Raw genomic sequence first — 22,259 nt, forward strand, 5'->3', positions numbered from 1 at the left:
ATCAGACTTCAAGTTCTAAGGGAAAAGACCCATACTCAAACATTGACAAATAGTGGGGTCTCAGAACTGCTAAGAGATTTAGAAGATTTTAGCTAACACCGAAATTTTGTTTTGATGAATGATATTTCTACATCTGGGCTTCTGTTGACTTAAGAAGGAAGATCACTAATCTTCTACCCACATCTCTGCTTTTGAACACCAGACACGGAATTCAAATTTGCCTCAGGGAATTTAATTGTTGGAATTATAGCTACAAACAACAGGGGATATAGTGGACAGATGTCACCACGCATGACTACAACAGCGATGGCTCACCTGGCCATTGCAAGCCAATAGATATGCTTCCAATATGCCAGAAAGACATGTACAGTTGCATTAAAAAATAAGAAAGGGCTCTAAATTAGCTTATCTCCTATAAAGTCAATGGAAATAAATGTAAGATATTTACTATAGACCTAAACCTCTGTTGATTTTAATCTTGCTATCTTTTAGGATGTTTGTTTTCTTGCTTATATTTCACTAAAACTTGCAGCCAACTATAACTGCTGGATGATGGGTGCTCTGTGGTTCTTTCAGGCATCTAACCCTCCCTACTTGCTACAGTTGTCAAAATGTTACAGCATTGTAGCTCCCAGTAACTTAATGCTTGAGTTTCATGCTTAATAGAAAATTGCTAAGTTTTGAGACTTACAGACAGCAGAATGATATAATGAAAAGAATGCAGAAATTTGAAATAAACCTGCCCTTTGATTCTGAATATGATTTACTAGCTGTACAATTTAGTGTAAGTTATTTAATAGCATTAAGTCTCAATTTTCTCATCTTTGTGATAGGGTTAATAACAACATAGGGTTTTATATTGCATGAGATAATGTTTGTCTGTTGGCATGGCTACCAGCAAGTTCTAAGGCTAATTACTTCACTATGGATGTACCGAATGAGAGAGGACATATCTTTGACTCAGCATTCCAAGCAAAGGTCGAGATGCTTGCTTACTGAGCAGGTTTAGATCACACGCTTAGCCCTGAGCCAAACAAGGCAACTGGGGAATGTGATGTGTTGATTGTGTTATGATGTGATGTGTTGATTGGCTAAGCTGCGCTATTCCTGAGAGACATGGACCTCAAGTGTGTTTCCTTCTGGGGAGGAAGGGTTCTCCAGAGCAAAATCATGGAGATGTGACTACAAGAACCAGAATCAGACCCAGGGTCGCAAAACCCACAGATGTCCACTACAGTCAAAATGCAGGGTGGACAATGAAGAAAATTAATTTTCCTTCCCCTGTCCCCACATTACACCAGAATGTGGTATCTTAGTCATTACTTCTTGATGTGGAATCACAGGGCATCTTCACGACAGACAGCAGCCCTTTTGGTGTCGGCTGTCACCTCACTAACATTTTCTACCAGCCCCCAAAGGCTCATGGACCACTCCCATCCTTTGAGGGGTCACAGACCTTGCCCCTTACAATTCTCCCACAATGCCTTTTCTCAATGATATCCATGCACTTCACACATAGACATTCAACTCCTAAGGAATGGTTTTACCACCAGGGAAGAAGATTTTTAAGAACAAAGTACAACCCCAGTAGGTGAAGCAAAGGTACTGAAATACTTTACTCAGCTTGACTTCCTTTACAGCTATTTTTCCATTTTCCTCCATCTATCCCCCAAATGTGCCCAATCACTTAAAACTTGTAAACCCCTTGGAGACCAGAGACTGTGTTTTATAAAATGCTTTTGGTGTATTTACCCAGCACCTACTATCGTGCTAAGTACCCTGTATATACCTATAAACGTTGGTGGGTGAGAATAATTCCATAGGTCACAGGGACTGATTCACTATTGCATAGTACTGTTTACAAAGTTTTGTTTAAGAGTGTTGCAACGTTTTTATTTGGAGGGAACATAGCCAAGGTTCTAAGCCCTCTTTAAAAAGAGGTAGGTATTTACTCTTGTCTTTAAAAGGTCATTTTTAAGCAATCTGAAGCAAATTAAGTTTTGCACCCCCTTCGGGCTTCGTGGGGAGTTAGAAAGGGCGGTTGCCAGAGAAAACTGATTGGAAAACACCAATCAGACCTTGGGATCTGCACATCGCGTAATTGTAATTTTCCTATTCTTGCTCTTTTTTTCTGCTTTTGCTATGAGAAGAGCAAGCTTAAAAGGCTACAGGGACATTTATGCCAAGTCGCATTTGTCAAGTTGAAAGCTGTGTGGAGCAGAAAAGCAGTTCTCCCAGCTGTAAAGAAGATGCAAAGGACCCGAGTGAGTAGGGAATCTGAGAGCTCACTAAAAGTGCTTAGAAGGCGGAGGCATTCACGCCATTTCTGTAACAAGTTGTAGGCAAGCACTTGAAATCCAGGGGGAAGCCTCCTTACCACTGGGGTGCATGCAGGCCCCCACAGCCATCCTTGAAAGTTGTGGTGTCCTGCAAGTTTTCTAGTCCCCCCCAAAACTGTCCATTTGTGTTTAAACACTGACTGACAACAGCAGTTGCTAAGGGCACCAGGAAACAGGGAGACAACAAATGCTGCTTTACTTCTTAATTATTTTAAATATTTATTATTTTAAACCCTCTTCAACCGTGCTGGCAAATCAGTGACAAGGTACTATTTATGCTGATTTCAATAGTTACATCTTATGTTTATTTTAAAAATAAAGTACAGTTCAGATATACTCCCTTTCTCCCCCCATTTATTAGTTCAGTCGCTTAATCAATGTACATTCATCAGAGGCAGGGGGACATTAAAGCTTTGATGTCAGTCAAAGCCAGCCTCCTATTCATTATTATGACCTTGAGAGAGTCATTTCTGCTTTTTGAGTCTAAGTTTTGTAGCAGTAAAATGGACATAGTAATGCCTATCCCATAGGACGGCTGGAAGTATTCACTTAACATAGGTATCTCTTCCAGCCCTCTAAGGTTATTCCAGAAATGTCAGATTATGCCATAAATACCAGATCCCTAGCTCTCCTTTCATAAATACAGTTTTTCCTCCTCGTATTTACCCTTCTTCATCGAGCTCAGGTAAGACCAAGTAGGTTGATCCCTCAGCCACAGCCAAGAGCCCTCATTTGCCTGGTTGCTTTAATAGAAACACTCAATTTTTGAAGAGCTCAACAGCTGCTGAGAAGTAGCCTTGCAAATATCAACCTATTATTGATGGCCGCCATTTTAATCACTGCTCTAACTTGCTCTATTGTCTTTATTCCTATCTCAGCAATAAAATGCCTAAACTATTTCTCCCCACTTCTCTGGTTCCTGACGAATTAGAACTTTAAGTCCCACCTCAGCATTAGATTCTTCGGTTTTCCTCCCCAAACCTCAGTCATCCAGAACGGCTGACAGAATCGCACTGGCCTCCCCTGGTATATTTCAGGACATATGCTCCATTTCAGCTGTCCCAGCTTTCTAAGGGTCTGCATTCCTTTTGTGGCTCTCAGATTTCCCAAAATCTCACGCATTTTCATCCCTCCAAACCTCACCATCCAACCTCCCATCTCCAGATAATCCACTCTCCAGGAGTCACTCACACATGGCTTCATCTCCCAGCCATCATCCCTCGGACCATCATTGGCACAAAATGTCTGACTCTCTCTAAATGTAGTTACACTGTACTGACTGCAGCCCAGCAAAAGTAGGGGGCTCAAACCCCAAGTCCCGTGGAAGAGCCTTGTAAAAGTAAGCTTTCTCATGTCTGAAATAGTATTTCTTACAACTTTTACTTCAAGGCTTGTAATCCTGCATTTGTTTTTAACATTTTTTTTTCCTCCAGACAGATCTTAAAACCATAGGGAGGTGTTTTTTTTTTTTTACCTGAAATATATATTCTTTAGGTTACCATAAAATAACAATTGTGACTCAAAGACAGCCAAGATCTGAATATGGGGAGAGAGGGGGAATCGCTGTCTGTGAATGGTAGACCTTATCTTGGGTATAGTATCAACCTATACCAACTGCTAAGCTCTCTGGACCTCAATTTCTTTATTTGATCAGCTAAGATTATAATAATTCTTCTTATCCTTCAAGGTAGTTGTAAGGATGATGAGTCATTATGTGAGCTTATGTTTTTTTGCAAAAGCATGGCACAGATGAATGCTAATTATTATTATTAATTTGGTCACTATTAAATAGGAACATTAAGTTCTATAGATACTATTCCAGAATGTATCCATTTCTTGTTTTTATTTTTGCACATGTTCTTTAAAGGGCATTTGATTCTAAGACATATGCTTCGCATTTTAGCATCTTTGATATTGGAATGATCCATTCCAAACTAGGAAGAGTCAGAGTTGAGTTGGTGGTATTGATTTCCTTCCTAGTGGCACAAAAAATATTGAGGGTTTTGCAATGGTATCTAAGATTTAGGAAAATGTGGCATTTGGATACTACAGGAAAGCTTCAGATGGGTCAAAGTTAAGAGTGCTTTGTCTATTCAAAATGGAAACTTTGTTAACTAAGTGGGGATCTGACCCCCCAAAAATTAGCAAAATGTTTGAGACCCTCAGAACAGAAGGTGTTATCTTGGTTCACATAACTTTTAAGGGTTCCCCATGGAAAAGATTTTTCAAGGACCCCTAGCTTATTGTAGCTCTTGCTCACAGATCTCCCAGAGTAAGTGTGATCCTCTTTCACCTGAGTTTGGGGAAACCTAAAGCGGGAAAAAAAATTGGCAGCATCTGAAGACAGTCTACTTTCAAAGATCCTAAAAGAGACAGAAACACATTTTTGTGTAAGAAATTTTTTTATTTTTATATAGGATAACATATATATTCCATCTGTTTATATTCTTAACTAGAATATCTAATGAGTAGAAGGTGGTCAGCTAAAATGCCACTGCTTTTTTAATCCCCAAGTTATTTATGGCTGGCCATACTTTAAAAGTAGCCCCGAAGAGACAGATTTCTAACCTTTTTCTCAGATTTTTATGGTGCTTTGAAATTCACAAACTGTATTCACACACACGATTTCTATTCATTATACATCTATTATCATCCCCATTTTAGAGATGGAAAAACTGAATCAAGGAGGTGAAGTGACTTATCCAAGGTCACACACATTGAGTGAAAGCAAAGCTGGAATTGGAATTCATTCATTCATTTAGTATCACATTTACCCAGAAACCTATTGCCTTTCTGGCAATGTACTAGGCCCTAGAAATAGCCAGGTAAACAGTAAGAAGCTTGCCCTCCTTTACATTTTTAACCTCTCCTCCACTTCTGTGACTCAGAGCTGCACAGAGCAGAAACTTCATGCAGCCCAGAGGCCCCCTAACTCCCACTCTTGGTCTGGACAGTTCTCATACATCTGGCATACACAGCTCTAGGGTCAAGGTTTTAAAACAAAAACAAAAACCTTCAAATACATAGTTCCCAGGGAGGCTTTTTTCCCCTCTAGGTTTTCTGCTTTGTGAACCAAAAAAAGACATTTGGGGTTCAATCACTGGGAAGCCAGGCAAGATTCTGGTTGCCTAAAGGCTACAGTCTTCCCTCTCAGTCCTGCAGAATAGAGATGAGACCTCAGGACAGAGAGCTGGGAGTATTTCCTGATGGGAACTCTCACTTAAAAATGATGGGAGTAGATAGTATATTCGAACTTTATATTTTTGCTTAATATATTTCAATTATTTCTGCTCCTTCTTTGAGAAAGAAGATTGGCAGCAGGCATCAGAGTCTTCTTGGAAAGCCAATGTCATCCACCATGAGGGAGTACCAGAGTGCTAACAGTAGTGCAGAGCTCCCCTAAAAGACCTTTACTGAGCACTCCATATGCACTTGCACGCATTACCTCATTTAATGCATGCCTAACTCTCTATGGGGTAGGAAACAGACAAGGAAATGCAGGCATATGCCTAGTTACTGACAGCAGGAACTCAGATCCTTGTAGTCTAGTTGCAGAACTCACACCTCTGACCCCCCAGCAATACTGCTTCCCCCATCAGTGAGCTTATCCAGTAATTAGAGAGAGGACGCTAAGACACATAAAACAAGTAGTGCATATAAATGCCATTGTGTAATTATGCACATTAAGTACGCAGAAGGATGGTGTGGATCAGGTTTGGGGGCCATAGAGTCAACAACACAACCATATAACTTGACATCAGTCATAGCCAGTGCATAATGAATGGGCATGGCTGTGTGCCAATAAAACTTTATCTACAAATACAGATGGCAGGCTGGATTTAGTCTGTGAGCTATAGTTTGCTGACCCCTAATGTACAGATACATGCTATAGATTTCATTAAAAAGATCAATTTAATCTGGAGCAGTTGGAGGGAGCTTTAGAATTGCTGAGTTCAGCCTGGAAGGAAGATCTGAGACAGACTTACAAGACCCTACATGACCTGGCCTCCCACCGCTGGCCTCTCCTTGTATCAATTTCCTCTTGGCTGGGTACTCTCCAGCCACGCTGGCATATTCGTTCCCAGGCTTTCATTACACACCAAGCTCATTCTTATTCTAGAGACTCCGCACCGGCTGATCCTTTTGCCTGGGAGCTCTTCCCAGCTCTCCTCCAGGCTGGCTCCTCTGGTCAACTGATGTCCCCTGGAATATTACCACCTTCCTAGTGGCTTCTCTGAGGAACAGGCTAAAGTAGGCCCCCTCCAGCCACTTTGTTACATTAGCTCATCTTCTTTTCCGAACGGCATTTATGATTCCTGAAACCATCTTGTTCGTTTATGTGTGTGCTTGACTATCATCTAATCTCTTCCTGAACCGCTTCTGGAATGTATGCTCCACAGCATGAGATCAATGTTCGTACTGTTCACTGCTATATATTCCCAGCACCCAGACCACAGCTGGAAAAGAAACAAGCAAAAAATACTTGCAGAAGTAAGGGAAGTGGGAGAGACACAAAGAGAGAAACGGGCAAGGAAACTGAGAAAATGCAAGCATGCTCCATTAGGTCATGTTTCATTTTCCCTTTTCAGTAACTGAATAGACTATGGCTATGATTAGAATGACCCATCACTCGGTGCCCATACACTATTTCAATTAAGCAAACATCCCCATCCTGTAATTAGAGGATGACAGCACTTGGTTATGGTCATTCTTTGGTCAGAAACAAGTCTTCTGTATTCCTGAACTGTGACATGTGGTCTAAGTTATAGACTGGCTATTCCTGAAACAGAAAAATGCATGCTAATCCTCATTTTGTTTGATCAAAAATAAAGCTCTCTATTGGAGTTTGGTGCTTAAACATATGCATTAAAGAGCAAATAATCCTTTTTTTCTCTAACTCATAACTATTGTTAAATCTAACTTTATTACATTGACTTTATTATTGTTTCTTTAAACATTTTGGGTCCAACCACCTCCAAGGCTGGTGCAGACAAACAGGACATCTGCCCCACCTGTCATCGACAAGTGTCTAGTTGCTCTAGCTTCCCTTCCTTACTAAGACTTCTATTCCATTACACTGCCAGGCCAGTACTACTGAAGGCTTTCTCAGACAGCTGTAAAGTTAATTGTTTCTTTGAATTTCCCTAATTTTTTTTCTTTCTGTGCAACTGAGGCAGAAAGACACATCAACTTTTGGCTAGATCACAATATTGTGTACTCCATGATTCTCCTCTCTTTCCAATCAAAAGGGACTAAGATTTCACACTCAGGCCCCTCACAAATTGGTATGCCTTCTTTGAAAACTATGCACCTGGTCACTGTCTCCCCTTTTGCTCTAGAGTTTAAAAGGCTCAGAATAAAAATTCCGGCTCAGTCATAGCAACTTCAGCGACATTATTTTTCTTCTCCAAGATCTTGATTTTCTGTTTGTTTACATCTTTCCTAGAACTGATTTCTGTATTATTTTATAGGTAATCTTGTAGGCTACCTTTAGGTGTATGAATAATGCATTCATTTTTAAATCCCATTCCATACAACTTCTTAGCTGCTATCATTTGAAAACTGTTTCATTGAGAGCTATACAAATCAAATACTTTCCAGTTGGTTCCTTAACAACAGTTGCAACCCATTGCTAGGGCCAACCCAAGTTTCTACCATAAACTAACTTGGGGAAAAACATCTAAACAGAAATTCGCCATGTTTTGTTTCATAATTGGTATGACCTGATAGAAGTTTGTCCTTAGTCTCTGACATATTCCAGAGACCAATGCTTATTTATGTACTGTGCGTCAGTACCAAGAAATGGCCAAGTGCTGTACGCATCATCTATGACCCCAGCTGCACCAACGTAATTTATAAAATGTAATTGCTAAGCCAATAATGAGGTTCTGAACATGATCATATCTTTGCAGTGAGTCACCTTCCAATTGAAGGAAAACAAGATTGTTCTAAACATCTATAATTTCACTAAGAAATCTTCCTTGTTGCTATAGTGATTTTTATGCTTTTTAGCTAAGAAAGTAAAAACTCGACATTGTTATTACCATGATCAACAAATGGCAAATGGATCAGATGCAATGGATTACAAAGGTGACATGGGATTACAGTTGTCTGGTTCTGTAGGTGCCACAGATCATAGCACAGAAAGAGAGACAGCATCACATAGTGGTCAAGACTAAGGCCCCAGGAGCTGCCAGGTTGGAACTTGGGCCCTTCGTAGCTGAGACTTATGTGTCCCCACCTGGGGCTTGATATCACAACCCTGAGGTCGTAACCTGAGCCAAAATCAAGAGTCGGATGCTTAAACGATGCTGAGCCACCCACGAGCCCCTTTATCGTGCTTTTAGTGGATCATCTATTCTCACTTCCTAGCACCTATAACATTTAGAAACCTGTGTCTAATATGTGTATGTGTCATTGCAAACAATTTTACGAACCCTTCAGAGTTAAAATTCATATATTATTAATCAAAAATTTAGGTTAAGTAAATTCTAATCTTTGGAGTCAAACCAAAATGCTCTGACTGCCAGTGCCATTACGTGTTCTTTTATTAGTTGTGTGTTCTTTGGCAAATTCCTTAAGTTCTCTGAGTTCTTGTTTCTCATCTGAGAAATAACAGAAAAAAATTATGCAGAGTTCTTACGTTGATAAAAAAAGATCCTGTAAGCAAATCCCTTAGCATAGTTAAATGTTAATAATGAAAGAATGTATTATTTGATGGATAATCAGTGAGGAGTTAGCATCAAAATATTAAATACCTGTTCACCTTCTCATTGAAACTTGTCCAGTTTCAATAGCCCTGGAGTCCTTCCTGGCTACTCCTTCCCCATCACCATTACTGATAAGTCCTACTTCTAGTCTCTCTTTGGTGCATGTTCCATTTATGGCACCCTATCTTAAACTTGCTGATGGGTTGATTTGGAACTGTTCCCAAACGTGTTTGGGAAAGTCTGTGTTCTCATTGCTGTTAAAGCATGTCAAGGGCAAAAACCAGCCTCCTTTTTTTTTTTTTTTTGGTTTCTTTTCATTAAGCCCTGTGCAGTGTTCTATGCACCGTGGACTGTTTGTTGCTTCTTAATGGATAAAAAGCGTGGTCTTTGTGCATTTCTTTTACTCAGTGGAGGAGTAATGAGATCCTAGATTGAGTCCATGTTGAGGTGGAAAATCTAAGTGGAACTGAAGAGAAAGTCATAAAGAAGTCTTCTATGGCATAGTGTAGTGTTCTGTTGAATTCAAAGGAAATGACTGTAGGGGAAAAAAAAAAAAAGGAGCAGTGGACTAAGAACACTACCTTGTGTGGTAGCCCCAAGTGGGGACTTAGAATAGGATCCAGCAGAGCAGGAGGAAAAGAACAATTCAGATAAGTAGCTCTACCAGGTAAGTAGAGAAGCTCTTCAGGGGTGGGTGTGTGTGTGTGTGTGTGTGTGTGTGTGTGTGTATTCAAAGGCCAAGGAAAATTATAATTAAGAAAAGGCCACTAGCTTTCATGAGATCATTGGAAACCTTTAAAGCCTGCTTTAAGCAGATCTATGGAGGCTGAATCCAAATTAAGAGGGGTTCAGAAAGAATAGGTATTGGGAAGTCATTGTAGCTGGTTTAGGAAGAAGAGAGATTCGATACAAGACAGTAGAAATGGAAGGTGTGAGGAGGGTGGAGATAAAATTGAAAGAGTCTTAAATTTTAAATGGCAATTGAAAACAAATAATTGGGAGCGCCTGGGTGACTCAGTCATTAAGCGTCTGCCTTCGGCTGGGGCTGGGCGTGATCCCAGGGTCCTGGGATGGAGCCCCACATCAGGCTCCCTGCTGAGGGCCAGCTTCTTCCTCTCCCACTCCCCCTGCTTGTGTTCCCTCTCTCTCTGGCTGTCTCTCTGTCAAATAAATAAATAAAATCTTTTTTAAAAATTTTAAAAAAACAAAAGAAAACAAATAATTGAAAAGCTCAAATAAAACTGTTCTCCTTTCCTGTGGCATTCTTATTGGAATTATTTCTTGGAATTCTTCTTATTCTTATTAGCACGAGAAAAATGAGAAGTGAATCAAAGCCAGTGGTTTTAATTTTTCCTAATACACAGGATGTTCTAAAGATTGAGACATAGCTTTGCATGGATTAAAATCTTTTCAAACCAATGACAGTAAAACACCATTATCGAGAAATGAACATCTGAAGTTTTAGAAAATATATCTATATTACCCACATTCAGGGTCATACCAAAAAAAAAAAAAAAAGGAAAGAGAAGTATAGGATTTCATTAAAAACAAATTATCTGTTTTCTATGTGAATAGGTTCCTCAGGATGACTGGACAGGGTACACCCCTCGAGGTAAAGACGACGAAATTCCCTGCCGAAGAATGCGGAGTGGCAGCTACATCAAGGCAATGGGAGATGAAGACAGTGGTGACTCCGACACGAGTCCCAAGCCTTCTCCCAAAGTTGCCGCACGAAGAGAAAGCTATCTCAAGGCTACTCAGCCATCCCTTACAGAACTCACCACACTCAAGTAAGTGTTTCCAATGCTCTCCTTCTGGTAGCCCAGCTCTTTCAGCACCTAGAAGCAGGTGGTGTGACTCCTAGAGTACCCAGGGCAGAGTTCACCCTACAGCTGGAGCAGAGCAATGCACTCAATGGCCTAGTGATTTTGACCTGGGGTCTGATTGGGTATCTAGCACCTTCAAAGACATGGGCATCCAGGTGTGTTCTGCAGAAATCATAAGCTGAACCCCAAAACCCAAGAAAAAAGAGTTTGAAACAATCCAGGATGGCTTCTGAAATGGATTAAGACTTCTGGTCAATGAGAAGATCTATGTCTCTCAACTCTTGGATGTTTTCTTAACCACTAAATCTATAGGGCAACTCTTCCTTATAAGACCCTTGAATTCTTCAGATAAATGAGTAATATAATAAAGCAGATGATCTTGGAGAGGCTTATAGAAAGTGGCTACGCTTAAAAACTGGGTCATATATGAAGGTTCTTGATATGGGTTTTTAATGTGGATGTTAAATACACATAATTTATAAGACCTTAGAAATGGTTTTGGGGGGCTTCTGAGTGCCTCAGTCAGTGGAGCATGTGACTCTTAATCTTGTGGTTATAAATTTGAGCCTGTCATTGGGTGTGGAGATTACTTTAAAATCTTTAAAAAAACAATTTTGGGTTTTGAAGAATATGATTCTAAGTAGTTCTTACCTCCATCTGTGCTATTTGTAAACAGAGAACAGCACCACAAAAGAAACTACTGAAATTGATTTTTTTAAAGGTTTTATTTATTTATTTGACAGAGAGAGAGACAGCCAGAGAGAGAGGGAACACAAGCAGGGGGAGTGGGAGAGGAAGAAGCAGGCTCCCAGAGGAGAAGCCCGATGTGGGGCTAGATCCCAGAACGCTGGGATCACGCCCTGAGCCAAAGGCAGACGCTTAACGACTGAGCCACCCAGGTGCCCCTGAAATTGATTTTTTTAAACAAGACCTGATTAAATTTTTCATATTATTTCTGGGGAGTAAATCAGAACCTTCAACTATATCAGGGCTTGGATCACCATTTGAAAAATATGGATAATTTGTATTTTTAAGTGCCTTTTCCCATATTTTAAGGAAATACATACTACTATTCATGCATATTATGCTACAATATAAAATATTAAAAGACAAAATAAATAAAGTAGAAAAAGGCCAAAGCTGTCAGGCTAAGGAAAACAAACTAGATTATTAACAGAGAACAACAGTGGACTGTTCCGCAATGGAAACATGTAAATAGCAAAATGCATTATATCTTAAATAAGCGGACAGAGGGAGTCCCCTCATGATTTTTTTTTCAAGGGGGTCATATGAAACTCTCCAGATCATTTCAATAAAAAATTAATACCAATAGCATTAGTGAACCAACCCAACAAAGGAGCTCTTCTTTCTTTCCTTTGGCTTCCGGTTGCCCTTCCTCTTTGCCTTGATTACTGCAGGTATGTTTTCTAGGGCTGCCTCACAAAGTCCCATAAACTGAGTGGCTTGAAACCACACACACTTGTAATGTCACAGTTCTGGAAGCTAGAAGTCTGACATCCAGGTATGAGCTCGGCCATGCTCCTTGAGAACTTGTTGAGGACAATCCTTCCTGGCCTGTTCCCAGCTTCCGGTTGTGGCTAGCAATCCTTGGCATTCCTTGGCTTCCAGCTGCTGCACTTCAATCTCTGCCTCTGTCATCACATGGTGTTCTCCTTTCTGGGTCTTCCCACAGCTGTCTTATGACACCACTCATAGTGGATCAGAACCCTCCCTAATGACCCCATCTCAACTGGATTAAATCACCAAACCCCTATTTCCAAGTAAGGCCATGTGCACAGGTGCTGGGAGTTAGGACTTTGATCTGTCTGTGTGGGGAATGTAAGTCAACCCTTAACACTTCCACACAAGGTCAAAGTGCATCAAGGAAATGAAAACTAGAAACAGGTTTTTGTTGTACTTTGTTACACCTCAAAGAGGCTCAGAAAATTAAATATATATCCAGTCTGGAAAAAAAGTTTTAAAAAAAACAAACAAATGGGTTTGTAATAAAGGCAGTCTGCCAAGGTGGTTGAAAATGAGGATGGCCAAGGATAACTTCTGGCAAATATCTTCTATGGGCTTTAAAATATCTCTCCACCAGAGACAATAATAGGCAGACACAGCCATGGTGTTAATTAACATCCTCCAGAAAAAGCAAAAGAGAGAATGCTTTGGGCAGGAAAGTCACTTAGACCTTCAGGAGCTCAGTTTCCTCAACAAGCGGTGGGACTCTGCACCCTCCACAGTCCCTTCAGCCACTTTCATATCCTGTCAGTTGATCTATCAGGATGCATTTGTCACATTGGCCGAATGACGCATTAGATCTCCGGTAAGGAGACACCGTGATTGCGCTGCTCACAGTAATGACCAGGCATGAGGAGAACAGAGAGGAGAGGAGCACAGGAAAGCTGAGCGGAGTGCTCTGGGGAGGCTGAGGCCCGGGATAGGGGCAGAAATCGCCTCTCACAATTATGCCTCAGGCTACTCTCCTCACACTTCAGGGCTGTGGGGGATCTGCTCTGAAGTCATTAGAACTCTTTCTTTTTCATTTTGCTTCCTACAAAATATCATCTTCCTTTCAAGCCCTGGGCCCTATTCTTACAACCATCATATATTTCTTTCACTGCTCCGAAGTTTTAAGAGCAGCAGTTTCTAAGAGTTTTAAGAAAAAGACAAACATGGATAGTGGCTAAGACGTCTTGGTCAGCTACTCCAGACAGTGAAAACAGTCACTGAGCTGAGTTGAATTAGTGACTATTTTCTTCCTCCAAACCTCCAGAAATTTAAAATGGCAACTAATAAACTAATAAACTGAGAAACTTTTTTCTTTATTCAAGAAGGAATTTCACCAAACTGTCTCTGTCTTTTAGCAAGCAAGACAGCATCTGACCATCATTCAAATATGCCTTTATTCTCTTTCCTACCATCTGATTTCCCAGGCTTATTTCCNCTTTACTGGGGGACCCCTAATAAACTGAGAAACTTTTTTCTTTATTCAAGAAGGAATTTCACCAAACTGTCTCTGTCTTTTAGCAAGCAAGACAGCATCTGACCATCATTCAAATATGCCTTTATTCTCTTTCCTACCATCTGATTTCCCAGGCTTATTTCCCATAGTTCTGTTTGTCTCCATTCATTCCTCCTTAACCTGGTTTAGGGATTCCACTCCTCATTACAGTCTACGTATTAAGCTTCCATCATACTCCACTACGGAGGATTCCTAGTGAGTTCTAGTTTAATGATATTTAAGGAAGCATGCACGAAGAAAAGGGAAATATACTATGGAGGCAAAAAATTCAAACATGACATGACTTATAATCACTGCTATCTTTTATTCCTTAATGATGTTTTGACTCAAGACCATTATTTCTCTAGAAGTTTGAAGCATTCAGTCCCTCCTGAGAAAAAAAGAAAGATCCCCATATCCTGGAATTCTAGTTCCCCAAAAAAGAAAACTGTATTTTTGTTCTTACTTCTTTGACATTTAAGTCAACTTTTTTTCCTCCTTCCTCCTCAGCAATTCACAGCTTTAGGGATGAATCATAGCATGAACCAAGATAACTAAAATTAGCCAAGTGAGATTGGGGCAACATTTTGTTTGAGGTATTCAACTCCTATCTTCTGTCAGAAATGTTGGAAAGAAAGCATTCCTATACTTTCCTACATTGTTTTTCTCTTTTCTATTTTTAAAAGGCATCTTGAAGATTTATTTACGTCACCTACTCAGTGTTAGTTATTGTGTTCTAAGGTCAGTTGAACATTCTAGAGTCATGAGCAAGCTTCAGACAGTGAACTCCATCTTTGGGCCACAAAATTCCTGTAGCTAATCACTGAGAACCATTATATCTTTCACTCCCTTGTCTCCTTCCACAGCTGGCAACAAATCCCTTCACCTCACCACTAGCTTTGCTTTCTTCCTTTGGTATTAGCTAACAATGAACTTGAAATGAATTATCACCCAAGAATATTAGTATTTTCAAATAATAACATCTGGATGCTTAATAGTAAATTCTCAGGCAAGCGGAGGAGAGTTTAGGGGGCCAGAATTCCCCTAAACCTCTCCACACCATGGCTCTGATGAATTTAAGTCTTGCATTTGTTATGATTTGCTATTTATTCTAGCATTGAGACTACTGCCTGCAACCCTGATTAGTTAAAACCATGTCCAAATCCCACCTTGGACTTTTCCCTCCCAATACTCTGTAGAAAGAGTTTTAAAAGTGAGCTGGCATTTAAAAGATTGTAAAGTTAAATTCAACTATCCATTAATCCTAGGTAAATAACACCTTAAAATTTCTTCATACTTCTTTGTCTCTTCATCCAAGCACTAAGAAAAATTTTCTCCTGGAGGAAATAGCGTCTAACATTATAGACATTGAAAGTCCTCTGAAATTGGCAAGGAGGGCCCCAGGTTTCTGTGCATGTTTGGCTTTGGGGTTGACAAGTTAGATAGAGCTCCTAGCAATTTCGATAAACTCCCTAACAAAAGGTTTCAAGAAGGTTCATATTCAGTCCTAAATGTCTTGAAGGTAGATAGTTTTCCATTTTCAAGATGGCTAATCCTCTTAATCTTCATTCTTTTCCTGATCCCGAACCCTTTTTCTCTTCTTTTCTTTTCTTTTTTTAAACATATATTGTGAAATACTTATGACTTTGGCAACTAGTTTAATGTCTCTCAGCCCTACCCCCCNAAATAGCTGTATGACTTTGGCAACTAGTTTAATGTCTCTCAGCCCTACCCCCCAACACACACCAAAATTAAATGAGAGGCTNCTGTGCATGTTTGGCTTTGGGGTTGACAAGTTAGATAGAGCTCCTAGCAATTTCGATAAACTCCCTAACAAAAGGTTTCAAGAAGGTTCATATTCAGTCCTAAATGTCTTGAAGGTAGATAGTTTTCCATTTTCAAGATGGCTAATCCTCTTAATCTTCATTCTTTTCCTGATCCCGAACCCTTTTTCTCTTCTTTTCTTTTCTTTTTTTAAACATATATTGTGAAATACTTATGACTTTGGCAACTAGTTTAATGTCTCTCAGCCCTACCCCCCAACACACACCAAAATTAAATGAGAGGCTTAGGCTCTTAGCATGGATGGTACCACTAAGATAACTCCCATCACAACTCCCCCACCCCACCCCCAACTTCTAGGCCTATGGCAGACAGCATTAGCCAATCCCACCATTAATGGATCCCAGTACCCTTCCCACTGAACACAGATCCAGTTTCAGAACCCTTCTCAACACAATTCTCCAGCCCCGACTTCTCATTGACTGGTGATACCACGGGGTCCTTTCTCTCATCCACATTGTCTCTGAGAGACCTTTCAGCACCGTTGCATATAATTGTAAGGATGAGGCACAGAAGATCTGGGAGTTCACAGTTTAAAGACAAAAGGAGCAGTATTGGTAAATAAAATAATTTGAGAAGAGGTAGACAGGGTGTTCTCCTACAACTTTAATTCTGGAAATTTAAAATGCATCAATTTTATATCAGGAACCCAAAACAAGCATCTTGGTAGAGTCTCCGTTTTTGTCATCTTCACGTAAACTCCTTGCTCCCTTTTTTCTCCCTAGACACAGTGTTCTCGGCTGGTTCCTCACATTCCACGAGCTCCTCCTACCCATCTACAGCTCCTCAGTTCCTTCTCTTCTCAGAAAAAGGGGAAGTGAGGTGCACGAACATAAGAGCATTGAGATTTTTTTCCTAGGTATATAAACCATGTTTAAGAACATAGCCATATATATCATCCCATCTTTGTCCAAGTGGTATGAAATGTCTCTGCCATTCCTCTCCCACCTGACCCTCAGTATAATTTTACATATAACAGCAGATGCTCTTTACAGTGGAAGAGAGAACAGAATCGCACAACCCAACACTACAATATTGTGACTATAATTCAGTGATATAAACCCAAGTTCGGTTCCCATCCTCTTCTGACCACAGTACTTTCTTCTCTTACATTCTATCTTCCCAACTCCCCCACCCCCAGCTTCCAAAATGATAAGTAATGGAAAACATTTAAAACTAAAACTCATTCACTTACTCATAGAGAAATTATCTAAATACGTTTCAACCCCTTGCTAGAAATAAGCCTCATTGGAAAACAAAACAAACAGTAACTGGTACAAGAAATTGCCTATTCTATTCAGCTCCAATCACCATTCCCAGCTCAAGAAAAATCAATTCCTCTTTGGGGTATGAATGCCCTCCTCCAAATGAGATGGGTGTGTGCAAGCACTGTCATCTATATCCTGGTCTCCTATGATAGAAGTGCTCTCTAGAAAAGCCTGTTTGGGAAGGAAACTTGCAAAGATTGGCCTGTGCCTACAGTGATCATGACCTCAGAGGAAAGAACTGCTTGTGTATCTGTGAGGGAGGTGAAAGAATGAAAGGAAATTCAGACACATGTTAGAGAAAGAAAGGAGATTTTAAAACATTGAAGAGAGATTTAAGTTTTAATGTTCTAAATGCCTTACTGAGTGCTAAGGACTCTACATTCTTTTTTTTTTTTTAATCACTGTAACTCTAAAACTCAGATTTTCCCCACTTTACAAATGAGGAATCTATGTCTCAGGGAGATTAAATAACCTGTCCAAGTTTATATGTCAACTAACCATCAAAGGTAAGATTGGAGGCCAGTCATTGAAAGCAGAAAGGATAAGAAGCTGGTGGCATGACGGGCTTCCCCAGACAGCAGAGAGGAGCTATGTAAGAGGGGTCAGCGCAGAGGAGAAAAGGAAGGTCTCCTGGGTGTGGACACCTGAGAAGCGGCCCCCAGGAAAAGAGCTGAGAAAGCAGAGTAGATTTGCGGGGTGGGGGAGTGGGGTCAGAGGCTTCAGTGAGGTACGTCCTGGCCCAGAAGTGCAAGCAGGCTCACAGGCAGCTCAAACAGGAAGGGCTTTAAGAACATTTGACTCAGGCTTGCCCTGGGGTGAAAGAAGGAAGGACCAAAAAACCAACAGATCAGAGATAAAGGAGGTGTTGGCTGATGGTGGTTACAGGGAGAAATGATAGGCTCTTAGGAGCCTGGGTCCAGCTCCATGGGGCTACATAAAAACAAACCCCGTCCCTGTATCCATCCCGTGGCTCTATGGTCTATAACCTGAGCCATCTTCTCAGGACCTGGCAAGGCCCCCAAAACTGGAGAATGTGAGCAGGGGAAAACCCCTGAAGAGGGTTCTGGAAATGAAGATTCCCCAAGTCCCCTCAGGTGGTACTGATTGAAAATGCTACACACCGGCCTGTCAAGAAGATTTGTGCTTTCGGAGAGCTCTAAAATTCCTTTACGTTGCCTGTCTACTGGCTACCAAGCCTTCAGTTTAATATCTACGTTCACTATTACAGTGCAGATAACCAGGTAACAGAGAACACCCTGTTTATAATCAGAAAGAGTATCCAGGTAATCACTCACTCATTTATTCAGTACCATTAATATTGAAGTACTGTGGGAGACATTTGTACTTGGTTTCAATATATTTATTAAATGATTTACTAAAATCTGGTTTTTCATAGTCAAGTGGAAAACACATATATATGTTTTTATATAGACACTTTTACATAGACATGTATTTTATTTTTATATCTATATCTATTTTTATATCTATATTTTATATAGACATGTTTTATATAGGCATATATTTATATAGAGATATTATATTTCTATATATTTATATGGAAATACATATATTTTTAGAGCTAAAAGATACTCTAGAGTATACGGCTGTGCTCCTAAATCTCAGAATGGTGGAAGAAGGCACTACAGAGAAGATGTAAACTTAAAACTCAGAGGCTGAAGGTATTATTTTGTTCAGAATTTTTTCAGGTCAGAAAAAATCCACTTACCTTGGGAGTGTTTTCTTTTCCTTTTTTTCATTGCAGATTACTGTTGTCACCATAGTCCATGTTATTAGTTTTGCTTTCATTTTATATCATTAAAGCAATCCTCCTCGTGGCCCTCAGATGGTAACCTACTCTGAAGCAAAGAGAAAAGCTACTTTAAAGGAAGCCGAGGCAGACATTGTAGGAGCTGCCTCTAATCCTTGTTGGAGGCAGGCTGTGTATGAGTCCTAAATAAATGTACCTTTACAGAGAATGCATTTGGAATAGCAAAACCATTGACATTCCTGTACAGAAATAAGAGGAAATGAGATCAAAACTACAACCCAAGGATTTAGGTTAGATGCAAGGAGAAACTTCTAATCGCAAAGTTATTAATTATGGAGTAAATTAATTTGGGAATTTGGAGAGAAATCTTTCCAGGCACTTTTGAAAACAACCTGAACTGTGCCTCTCTGAGGGCTTTGATAATTCTGCTGTGTGACTTGGGTGGAGTTGAACAGAATCTCTGTGTGCGATTTGCCCGACCTGTAGAGTCTAAGATTTCAGCTGAAGACCAGCACCACGTTATCATCACGTACACTCACGCTGTATTTTTACGTGAAGCATGCAGGAAGATGACATTTCTAGGCACCCACTATTCCCTGAGAACATCACTGGTCTTCCTGACTCTTCCCCTTCTGTCACCCAGGCTACTGTTTTCCTAAATTCAGTCTTGAAACACTGCAGCTCAAACTGTCACCTGTTCAAGCTTTAGGGCTTCACTCCTCATTTGAATGATCACAGACCAATCTCTCCTGCTGCCACTGACCTGTCTCTGTAACCACTCCTTCTATAGGCTTTCTACCAGGTTACCGAGACAACATCTCTGAATCCCACTGTGTCTCTGAACGTAGCCCTCAACGACATTCAGTGTCCCAGGAAGACTCCATTCTTGCAGATCTTCTTTTCTGCTGTTTCCTTACACATATTCTATGCTTTGATCAAACTGAGCTACTAAGTGATCTTAGGATTTACTTTTCTGGCTTCAGACCCATGCTGGTCAGGATAGGTTAGATTATACTAGGAGTAAAAAAAAACTCCTGAATCACAGAGGCTTCCAACAACAAAAATGTATTTCTTGCTCATGCTACATGTTCATCTTGGGTCCATGGGGAGCTCTGGTCCCTGTGATCAGTCAGGGACCAAGTTGTGGATACTCTATATCAACAAAGATTTCCCAAGTCACCAAGGCAGGACAAGAGCACAGCAACTTAATGCTTCCACCCTCAAGTAAGACGAATCACCTCCATTCCCATTTCATAGGAGAAAGCTAGTGGCATGGCAATGTCTATCTTCAAAGAAGGCAGAGAAGGCAATCTTACCACGTGCCCGAGACATGAACACACACAACAGTATTTGACAAGCAACACTAATGACTATTGAAGTCTGTCCTTCTGAGACCAAATACCTGGCTCTCTCTCTCTCTCCCCCTCTCCTGCAGGCAAAATACATTCATGCCCCATCACCACCATCAAAGAGAAAACCCAAATCCTAGTCCTATCCTAAACCTCAAAGTTTATGATCTCAGGGCGATGAATGATAGTCTGTAGAGCAGTGAATAGAACACCGTCATAGCTACCTCTGATTCAGATGCAGCTTCTCTACCCCTGGAAACTTGCAGACTATAACAGAAAATGACCTGCCCCTACCTACCCCATTTATCGTGGTGGAACAAGGACAAAATATCCACAATAAGGACTTCCATTCAAAAAGAAAAAGATGGGAGACAACAGTAGTCATTGGTCCATAGCAATTCTGCAATCCCATTGGGGAAGATGTTCAGGCTCCCTACCCTGGGGGAGGCAATGTTTCTTGAGTGGGCTACGATTCTGCTCCCTAGGAGCAACTTCCTTGTAACTGTTCTGTCCCTAGCTCCCTGCTCTGGGAGAGTCTTCCATTTCTATTATCCTCCTTGACCATATCCAAAGTACACATCTGGAAATGTGTACTCCCTGGACCCCAAGAAACATTTTAGGACTCCCCTTTTACTACATCTTAATTTAGGCTTTTGGTTCTTTGGGCAGTATAGCTCTCTCACGACTGTAGCTTCTTTCTATAAATTCTGATGGGTTCCCTGTAAAAGTCATCACACTCATAGAATCCTCCTAGATACAATTGTCTTTGCTCTATTTGTTTGCCCATAACTCTAAGATACTTACCAACTTATTAGCTGCTTCCCTCTGAATTGTTTTGTCTAATCAAAGTATTTATCTAATTGCATCTTCATTCTAAATCATCTGACTCCATTCAAAGGTTTGAACAATAAGGTGAGATAGGCATATCCTTGACTTGAACCTTGCCACCAGCACTAGTTTTCATCATACCTTCATCACTCAAACACATTCTCAGGTTCACCTTTTACAAACTGGGTTGAAATCAGTTGCTTCTTCCAAATCCTTCAAGTCTTCAAACGTCTAGCCTCTCCTTATTCCCTTTCCTTGCTACTTACAATCTAACCAATTTTTTGCTGAATTTATTTCAAATTGCATAATACCTTGTTGAAAGCTACCAACAGCAACCAATACATGCCATTAATATTGTGTTTTGCACCTGCCTCCCCTAGAGTTATGAGTTCACTTATTACATCATCTACCTTCCACGTTGTTGCAGACAACAGTTTACCAAATGATCCACACTGCATAACCTGGATCAGTATGTTTCCAGCCTCTAGTTACCTTGCTGATTGCTACCAATTTCTGAAGCTATACCCATATATTTTAGGGTATTTTGTTGTTGCTATTCCATGAGTACCCCATTTCTGGTACTAATTTATGTACTAGTCAGGCTAGACTAGGTTATGCTCTGTTGATAAACAAGCTCCAAATCTCAAAAGTTTATTTCTTGCTCATAATATGTGTCCATTGTGAATTGTCAGGAGACTCTGGTCATTGCAGTCACTCAGATACCCAGAAAGACAGACGGTATATCTCAATAGGTGCCTCTATGTTCACCAAACCAGAAAAAGGGAATGTGGTGAATTGAGCACTGTTTCCTGGAAATGATGCACATCATGTTTGCTCACATTTCGTTGCTAAAACCATCCACGTGACCACACTAATTTCAGAAAGACAGAGAAGTGAAATAGTACTATGCGCCCACAAAATGGAGAGCTTGGTGTATTTGGTGAATAACAATAATGGTACTTCGTGTCTTTGTTTACGTGGTTCCTCACCCTAGCCCCCAGGAAAGCCATCTCCTCTTCATCTATTCATTCAATCAAGACTGACTGCAGCCTATCGCTAAAGAGTGCAGGCTCGGAGAGATTACCTGGCCTCCAAATCATAGCTCTGTCAAATGGAAAAATCATTTAACCATACTGTGCCTCAATGTCCTCATCAGTTATACAGGGATGATAATATTTCCTATCTCAAGAATAATTGTGAAGATTTGATAATGTAGCATATGTGAAACACTTCAAATAGTGCCCAGCACATGGTAATCACACCCTACATGTTAGCTATTACCATCATTATTATTATTATTTGCAGCCACCTACTATGTGCTA

The 22,259-nt window shown here is 40.4% G+C and overlaps 1 protein-coding gene across 11 annotated transcripts in view; it reads left to right on the top strand.

Annotated features, from left to right (window-relative positions):
* DLGAP1 (DLG associated protein 1) overlaps nt 1–22,259 on the top strand; it is an 859,965-nt gene that overhangs the window by 603,542 nt on the left and 234,164 nt on the right. For 10 of the 11 annotated variants that reach the window (XM_034642364.1, XM_034642367.1, XM_034642366.1 and 7 more), the window contains one exon: nt 10,625–10,839. In XM_034642364.1, coding sequence (XP_034498255.1) covers nt 10,625–10,839 — 215 coding nt within the window. Of the gene's footprint in view, nt 1–2,176; nt 2,265–10,624; nt 10,840–22,259 lie in introns of those variants that run through there. The other variant, XM_034642373.1, reaches the window with a different exon arrangement.

This window comes from Ailuropoda melanoleuca, chromosome 14 (genome assembly GCF_002007445.2).
Source record: "Ailuropoda melanoleuca isolate Jingjing chromosome 14, ASM200744v2, whole genome shotgun sequence".
NCBI lineage: Eukaryota > Metazoa > Chordata > Mammalia > Carnivora > Ursidae > Ailuropoda > Ailuropoda melanoleuca.